General features: G+C 37.9%; 1 protein-coding gene across 1 annotated transcript; it reads left to right on the top strand.

Annotated features, from left to right (window-relative positions):
- Positions 1-2,011: 2,011 nt before the first annotated feature.
- On the top strand, positions 2,012-7,504 carry LOC119425295 (sodium bicarbonate cotransporter 3; the record flags this gene model as incomplete). The annotated part of the gene is given in 5 exon segments (XM_037692816.1): positions 2,012-2,093; positions 4,116-4,265; positions 6,527-6,665; positions 6,982-7,142; positions 7,316-7,504. Coding segments are annotated over 5 exon segments (721 nt in total), but the record flags the coding sequence as incomplete, so codon positions are not given.
- Between the last annotated feature and the right edge of the window lie 2,091 nt (positions 7,505-9,595).

The raw sequence follows: 9,595 nt of genomic DNA, 5'->3' as shown, positions 1-9,595 counted from the left end.
AAATAAAGGCATTTTAAACCATTCCCACACTTTCTAATATTCTAATCAATGTTTCTAAATTCTAAAGGCTCTAAAAGAGCACAGCATGTCATGATCTCTGCTCTCTGCTAATGCTCTCGGCCACGCCCACTTCTCCATGCAGAGCGGAGATATGACACACTGCAGGAGGAAGCTTCTCCTGCAAGCTGAGGGCTGCACACAGGTGCAGCAGGTGCTAAATAATTTAACATAATTAATTTAAAATATAAATTCCATGCCGATAGTGCAGCTCATCCATCAATCGGCCAATTGTGTGTCATGTCTAATTTTATTTTGAAAAACCACGATAAAGCGAGTCCACGAACTGCGAAGTAGCGAGGGCGGCTGTGGCTGAGTGGTTAGAGCAGTCGTCCTCCAATGCAAGAGTTGGGGGTTATAATCCACCAACAGTCACATGCTGAAGTGTCCCTGGGCAAGACACTGAACCCCTCGTTGCCTCTGATGTGTGTCCCATCAGTGTATGAATGTGAATAAAGTTCTGATTTGTCTCTTTAGAATGATTTGTTCAATTAGCTTTGTAGAGATCTAGTAGAGTGCTGTATGCGTGGATAAATGAGGCACAGATTGTAGTGTAAAGTGCTTTGAGTATCTTGATAAGATAGAAAGACGCTATACAAGTACAGTTCATTTACTACTGTTTTTAAATAAATCCAGGGTTTAATGGTATTTATCTAATGTTGGGTTTACTTAATTTTACTAGCTGTTAATGACCAAATATTTTTTGTCAATGCTTTTAGAATATTTTATTTTGAATCTGTTCGTTTGTGTAAAATCTTAGACGTCAGAGTATTTTATTTTTATTTATTTTTTTACAATTTTATAATTGTATGCAAAAGGTACCACCCCCACCCAGGATTTCTACACAAGGATTTTTCCCATCACAAAAATGTTACCAAGTTCACATTCATCACTGATTGCAAACTGCATATTTTGTAAGTCCTTATATTTTGTCATAAAGATGAAAAATCATTGATGGCTACCAGAACTAGCAACAACTTTTAGAGCGGCACAAAGCCTGGTTTGTTTAGATTTCTTTTACATTTTCAAGTTTATTTTTGTTTCAAGGGTTGATTGATATTGCAGTTTGAAGCGGGGTTTGTGAATGAACGTGTAACAAATGTATGCGTTACTGATAGTACATTCATTACACACGTTTACTTTATGTTATTACAGAAAATCAATGGTATCATTCCTGTTCTGCATCTTCCTTGGAACACAGAGTCTCTTCAGCTAATGCTTCCAATCTCTAGTTGTTTCCATGACGGTGATATCAGGATAAATATTTTGAACAAGGTCATGTGTTTAGTAAGTGCTGTCAGCCTCTTGAAGTTGCTATGAAACTTGACCTTTACTGTGTGAGTCATAAAAGTGAATATATCTTTCAATATGGTCTCATTTGTTTGTGGAACAAAGCACAGATAACCCCTTGGTAAATTAGAAAAGGACATAAAGCCTTTTATATTACACAAGGTTGTTAAAAATGTATCAGTTTAATTACAGAATGTCAGTTTTTATGTAAAAAAAAAAAAAAAATATATATATATATATATATATATTGTGTGTAGCTATTAAGTACACTCAAGTGTAATTTTTTTCCATATGAAATTCTTTCGACCATGACATGTTTATGTGAAGTGAAAAGAAACCATATGCAAATCTGAAATGCCTAGTTTTTTACTTTGAGGGATTTAGGAGGCAGAAATGTTACATTTAAAACTTAATACAAATTTTAAATCCCGATTTGACAAATAAACTAAAAAGATATTCATAACCAACCAAATTTTGTTTTCATACTTCACAATTCATCAAGGGGAGAAACTTTTGTGTTCAATAATGTTTTGAGTATAAAACTGGAGCATTAGAAAACGACACTGTTCATTCTTATTGAAAGTCCAAATTAAATAATTTAGTTTGGGGATAAAAATAATCCAGTTTTCTCCTCTTTTCTCTTGTTTCTTGTCATTGTCTCCAGGGTCTAGATGAGGAGGCACTAGTTGATCATGGAAAGTCCAGCTTCTCTACTCACACAAACTACGAGAACGATGATTTGGAAAGTGAGTAAAGTCGTCCAACCGGAAAGAGTTTTTTTATTTTGAGTGACAAATTTAAGGTAAAGTTCCAACAACATAATAATCATAACTAAAGCAATCACCTGCAAAAACATAGAAAACTCTAGACGTATGCTTTGCTAAGTCATTAAAGCATTTATTCAGCAAACACAAGTATAAAGAACTCATTAGAGATGCACGATATTGGACTTGTGGCCGATATATGATATGCCGATATGTTAAAACTTATTGGCAGATAACCGATACCAATACCGATATTTTTTCCCCTAGACCGACTTACAGAGACTACATAGCTTTCTCTGCTGTGGAATTTAAATACTACATTATTCTGCATGGTCTTTGTCAGTTTGGCCTGCTACCAAATCCAGATGCCAAAAAAGGGGGTTGAAAATGATCTAACATTTCAGCTTGGATTATGTTTAATGTCAAATTTTGTCACTGGGTTGCCATACAAAAACAGCACCTTTTATATTGGCAAGTTATTTTGATGCCGATGCCTGATATTTAATTTTAACGCCAATATCAGCCGATACCGATACCATGACAATAATATTGTGCATCCCTAGAACTGATACACCCTATATGACTGTTAAGTTCTTTTTTGCTGTCTTGTAAGGGAACATGTTCAAGGTTGTAGAAATGTCTTATAAGCTCAAATTGATCGGCTGAACTGTTAGTACACTGTAGCCTTCAGGTGTGACTAATTTTTATTATGCTACTTTACATTATTGGTATTTTTAGAGTTTTGATTGTTACAAATAGGGGAACCATTCAAGTGTGTGACATAATAGATGGGATTAAAGTGTAATGAAACAGCCCTAAAATCAATACAAAGTGCCTGAATATGGGTTCTACTGCTCTGGAGGATTTAAAACCAAATGAGCGATGTAGATGGGCTCATCAGTACTCTTTCCCTAAGTATAAGAAAACTAATGGTTCTAATTTGCTGTTGATGGCAGCTTTTAGTGTAAATGCAAAACGTGTTTCTAGACTTCTTATCAGGAAGTGCGTCTGGTCAAAATGTATTATTTAGGTTGGATCAGATTTCCAAAAAACTGCCGTGATTACAAAGTCTTTCCAAAGTGTGGGTGTTTTCATGCCAAGGACATGGTGTTTATGTATGAAGTAAATGTGCTTTTATTTTACTCTATTCATGGTTAAGTCTGTTTGAACACTCCTCAGTATGCTCCATTCAGCTGGACACTTATTTTTCTATTTCCTGCTTTATCACCTCTGTCTTTTCTCTTTCTCTTCCGTCACCCTCTCTCCATGTCTGTCTCTCGTCATTTGTTCAACTCGCATCATCTAAATCCTCCTGTGTTTTCCTTTTCAAGCTAGATCTGGGTGTCGTTCCTACAGGGCTCTTCTCAAATCAAAGACAGATGACTCATCTGTGAAAAATGAGTATTGGCAGAGAGTGTGGGTAAAAATAGACCATGTTTATCTCGGAGCACCGTTCTTTTTGTGGCAGGAACAATAATGGGGGAAGTCGACAAAATGGGGTAAACAGAAGGCTGAAGAAGCTAAATGTCGTCTTCTGGTTTTCCTAAACTAAATTTTGTAGAGGTTTTTGTTTCTTTGACAGATCTCCTAAACGTTAGTGTCTGCATTGTCTGTTCTTGGATTCTGTTTAACTTGCAGCTTAATAAGATCTTTAAAATTACCTCAGTGTTATTCATATTAATTACCATATTTTTCACCGTACACATCGCACCACCCTATAAGTTACATCAGTCCATATTTGTCTAATAAAGTGGAAAAATCCATAAATACGTCGCTTTGGCCTAAAAGTCGCAGGGCATGTAAATTATGCAAAAAAAAAAAATGCAACTTATAGCGAAAAGTACGATAAGTGGTTTTATTATTGTTGCCCTTTTAAGAAGAAACACTCTTCATGTCCGGTTTATAACTATAATTAATCCAATGACACAGATTGAAAATACTGAGCAAATGAGATTAATTGACCAACAAACAAATAAATGTACTAAAAATGATTTTCTTTTCCAGACCACAGAGCAGTGTACATAGGCGTCCATGTCCCTTTTGGACGGGAGAGCAGACGGAGACACCGGCACCGAGGACACAGACATCACAGAAAGAAGAAGGACAGAGACTCGGAGGAAGGAAAGGACGATGGCAGAGAATCCCCCAGTTATGGTTGGGAACTTTTATTTTTAACTACACAAAGTCAACAATAATAAATTGCTCACTGATTCAGATTTTAACAGATATTATGCTATCTTTTGATTTTTTTTTAATCAAATTATCCCTCTCCCTTCTTTTATTCTATCCTTCAATGTTTTAGCTTGTGTTAAATACTTTTTTTGAGTTCTTTAGCGTGTTTATTCATACATTCTTTGCTGTCCAGTAGTGAAAAAAAACTGGACTGTTTCAAAATATTTCTACTTTAATAAAGGCTGTTTCTATTCTATTCTATTCTATTCTATTCTATTCTATTCTATTTATTAACCCACTACTGTTTAATTGTACTAAGCAGTAACATTTTGAAAAGTGCACAATTATTTGGGTAGAGCAAGAAAAACAAATTAAATTTGAAGAGAAAAGATCACGCTGAGCGACTTAAACCAAAGTAGACTAGAAGATCATTGGACCAGATTATCAGAATTAGGAACGAGGCAGGTTTGGCAGCATGGGAACTAAAAAGTGATTAAGAGAGCGTCTGAGTTAGATGGAACAGATTTTCTTTACTGAACTTGGGTCGAAAGCTTCATTCCATGTTCAAACACCGAGGTCTCACTTGGGCGGGTGCACATCTGCACATTCTTAAGACAAATATAAGACAATTGTGCAAAAATACAAGATGAATCATTCACAGAAAACATTCTGCTCAGTGGTTTTTCCTTCTAAAATAACTGAACAAAGCAGTTATGTGTTCAGTTTTAAACGTGTGGCTCGGTCGTGTCATGTCTGTTCAACAGAGCTGGTGTTTGAATGTAACACAGTACACACTGTTTACTTTATTAGTAGTAAACAGCCATCAGTGTGCTAATGATCCATTGTTATGCTGATGGTCCTTCTTGAGCATGTGATCAGCTGGTTTTGGTTGTCAGCAGCAAAACTGGTTGATCCACCCTGAGACGGTGCTATTTAAGAGACTGAGCTGAATACAGCTCCTCAGACTGAGGAAGTCTCTCGGATGAGAGACGAAACGTTTCTACATTTTTTTGTTGATTTGCTTTTTTTTTTTTTTTTGAATGTCCAGAGGACCAGATTTAACTTTTTTAGATTTTTCTACCTGGATTATTGAGCATGCATCAGGACTGTTTACTTTACAACTGGATAAAGACCAGATGGTGTCGTAATACACTGAATCAAAATTGAAAGAGGATGCACCTAATGACTGATTACCAGATATGCTATTTTGGGGGCTGATTTAAAGCTGACTGTGTTGAAGGATTCAGTCTGATAAAGTAGGAAAGTAAAATCCGATCACACAACACATGTAGAGACATAATGCAACGCCAAGCGTAAACTGATTCCTATAAATCATTTTACTTGATTGGATAAGTCTGGATGCAGGTTAACATAAAATGTGTGCATATAGCTGTCGTGCATAAACTCGTTTATATTGCAGATACATTAACTTAAAAGGGTCAATAAAAGCAAAGCTCCCCATAGAGAGTTTCTCAGTCTTCAAAAGGCTTTGTACTGACATAAATTACTGGTGCATCTCTTTGCCAAGAAATGGAGTAATTTAAATTAAATTTAACAAACAAATAAGAAAAACAGATTATTTAACGTTCAAGATATGTTTTGTTTGTTGCAACCCTCAGAGTACAATACAAAACAGTTTAGACCCTCCTCAAACAATGCACAAGTATCAAGCATAACTTGTGTTTCTGTCTCTCAGATGGGAATCAAACATTTTTTGCTAAAAGGCTTTAAAGGCCACTGTGAACGAGTGTCTGACAGATTGAAGGCTCTGACATTTAATGTGGTGTGCAACCCATCTTGTGTAAGAAGTTGCTGCACAAACACTGCTGAAAGAAACACCCAAAACAGTACTTTTAAATCTCAAAATGTGCTCAAATTATTAAAGAAACACTCTAGTTTATTACTGTTATTTACTATATCAGCTTTTTCTGTTTGGCGTCACGTGTCAGTTGCGTCTCTGGGTTGATTACACAGGTTTTTTTTGTATTTCTTCTTCTTGTGCTTCCCTTTCAACATAATCTTCCCAGCATTTGTAGGCGTCCGTTTTGTTTTACTTGCCAGCAAAACAAGTTGTCAAACAAAACCCAATTATTTAGCTGAATAATATTTTGTTTCATTGTTAAATTAAAACTTGTTCTACATCTTTCTAGAAAGCTTAAGCTGGAGAAAAGTACAGTATAAATAAATCGTACTTGTGTTTAATATCAAACAAATTGACATGTTTTATTTCACTTCATCTTCAGACACGCCATCACAGAGGGTACAGTTCATCTTGGGAACAGAGGACGATGACCTTGAGCACATCCCCCATGACCTCTTCACTGAGATGGATGAGCTGTCCTTCAGAGACGGCGATGCCATTGAATGGAGGGAGACAGCCAGGTCAGTACAACGCCGATGGGTGAACAGCTTGATGGCCACCACTCCATAGAACTCCACTGAATCTACGGGCTCTGCGATGCCTTTGGAGCATGATCTAGTTCAGTGAATATCCTGAATCGGACTTTCTCTACCTGCAGTATTAAAAGCTGAAACTATTCTTATTAGTGGCTATTTTTTCAGTGCATGTGCAAACACCTGTGGACTTCTCTTCAGCATATGGCTAAGGAAAAAAACAAAAGATTATTCAAATGCAGCTCTTTTTGCTCATCTTTTTTGTGGAATAAAGTAAAACATTTATTTTGTCTGTGTGTGTCAGATGGTTGAAATTTGAAGAGGACGTGGAAGATGGTGGTGAGAGGTGGAGTAAGCCCTACGTGGCCACATTGTCACTGCACAGCTTGTTTGAACTGCGTAGTTGCATACTGAATGGTACAGTATTGCTGGATATGAGGGCCAACAGTATAGAGGAAATTGCAGGTACATTTTTACAGAACTGACTGACATTCATTTTTTATATGCAAGGTTTATGCATTCTTGACAGTAGGTTACAAAACATACAAATTTACTTGGAAAAAACTCAATGTGATCATGTGATTTTTTTTTATTTCTGCATGTTTACATGTTTCTGTTACCACTTCTGTATGCCTCAGACATGGTTATAGACAGCATGGTGGCATCAGGCCAGCTGAAGGAGGACTTGCGCAACAAGGTGCGGGAAGCAATGCTGAAGAAACATCACCATCAGAATGAGAGAAAGCTCAGCAATCGCTTCCCTCTGGTGCGCTCCATTGCTGACATAGGCAAGAAACATTCTGACCCATTCTTGCTTGAACGAAACGGTGAGATACTACAATGCACTCACATTTCTTGCTCCTCCATCTGTTCAATCACTGGGGAACTGTTCTTTAAAGTCCACTTTTCAAATCCTCGCTCCCAGCATATGAGGTGGAAGGTAAAAGTGAGTAAATGTTGGAGAATAAAGTTTGTCCCCCTGGTGGAAGAGAAATTTGGGTGCTAAAATATGTGCTAACCTGTGTGGCTGGCTTGGCTTTTGGGTTTGAATTAATGATTGTTTTTACTCCTCAAAGGTGACATTGCGGTAATAATTCCCTACTTGTCTTTTGTGTCAGTATTGTTTTTTTTTATTTTTATCTTTTCTGAATGGGCACTTTGGTGATCGGCTTGAGGTTTTGTCATTGAATGAGATGCCACATTCTTCACTTGTTTGCCTGTAGGCCTTGTTGGGCTTACATTCTCATGTCATTAAAACACAAATTTAAGAGTTCTAAATTATACATGTCCCATTGAAAGTTGGTGGTGGCAACCTTCAATGAGTGGTGGCAGAATGCAAGGTGTATGACTAGGTGAACACACTCTGTGTGGTATTTACGAATGGCTTGTTTGCTGTTGTGAACGCGTTTGCTTACTGTGCACTGGCATCCCGTTAACTCATCCTCTCCAGCATGCAAACCTCTAGAAACTCCTTTTTCATAGTGTTTGAGTAGTTTGTTAGGACATGAAAGTATCACATTTGTTCTTGCAGACCCTCTCATATGATTCACTCAGTGTCTGTGGTGCACAGCTAAGCTTTAAGCTCATAATAATGCAAGCTTGATGCTTTCTATCTACACCTCTGAGACGCTCTTGCCGCCTATCCTTCCTCACTTTGTCTCCTTGCACCATTTGTTTATTGTACATCTATTTCATGTGTTTATCCTCTTTGCTCCACCCTTTAATACCTTTTACCCTCTTCTTACTCGCCTTCTATTTTTCCTTTTCCTCTCCTTTTTTTTTATGCCATTGTCTCCTCTGTTAGGAGAGGGCTTGTCCTCCTCTCGTCTCTCTCTCCACAAGCCAGGGTCGTCATCCTCTTCTGTCTCCAACCTCTCCCAAAGACGAGAGTCAAGAGTCTCCGTTCTGCTCAACCACCTACTGCCCTCCTCTTCCTTCAACAGTGGGCTGTCTTCTGGCCCCTCCCCCCTCAACACCCCTCACAATACTCCTTCACTGTTTCGCCGTTCCTCTCAGAGCCCATCACGAGGGCGTTGCACCGGCCTTGGCCCTCAAGACATCCCAGAGGTGGTCGTATCTCCTCCTGAGGATGATGACCCACCAAATTCTGCGGAAGAGGACACAATATCACCACAGCTCAGCTGGCGAACATCCTCTGCACCACAGAACCTTGAGCTGCAGCCCGTAGAAGGCAAATATCCGTATAGCCTGCCAGTGTGAGTCACAGCTTGAACAGAGAACACTAGCACTAGTAGCATGAAAGCCCTGCTTCCTTGTTAACCTCCAACATTGCGATCATATCATCAGCAACTTTAAGCAAGGCACACTCTTGCTGCCTATACACTGGACTATGCAAAAAGCTTTTAACCTATGCCGTCTCCTCATTAGCTCTGTCTGCTCCACTGACCTATTTTTTATAGTCTCTGGCTCTTATTGCTCCCTCAACTTACTGTGCTTTTTGCAAACAAACATCTCCTCTCCATAGTTTCCTTACACAATCCTTAGCATGTTGTTCTTACTTGGCTTTCATCCCTTTCACACTCTTTTCACTGCGGTTGCATGGCTGTCCCTCTAGTTTCCACACTGCATCCTGGATTTTGTAGTTTTTTTTACACTTGGTTTATATATTTTCACATTACCAAATGTTTCATATTAAACTTGTCAGAGGTGATGTCAGTAATTGTCATTTAGCCTTTTTTTTCTTCCATTTTGTTAGTCTTTAAAACTGTATTTTATTTGACTGTTGCACAGCACAAATAGGCTTTTTTCCCAATAGAACTGACATTATGGATGCACAATATTATCGGCATGGTATCGGTATCAGCTGATATTAGCAATAAAGTTAAATATCGGCCATTCCATCAAAATAACTCACCGATATAAAAGGCGCTGTTTATATATATATATATATATATATA

The sequence above is a fragment of the Nematolebias whitei genome, chromosome 19 (assembly GCF_014905685.2).
Source record: "Nematolebias whitei isolate Nwh7 chromosome 19, NemWhi1, whole genome shotgun sequence".
NCBI classification, from domain to species: domain Eukaryota; kingdom Metazoa; phylum Chordata; class Actinopteri; order Cyprinodontiformes; family Rivulidae; genus Nematolebias; species Nematolebias whitei.
Note: the sequence above shows the minus strand (reverse complement) of the source record. Positions and strands in the feature narration are given on the sequence as shown.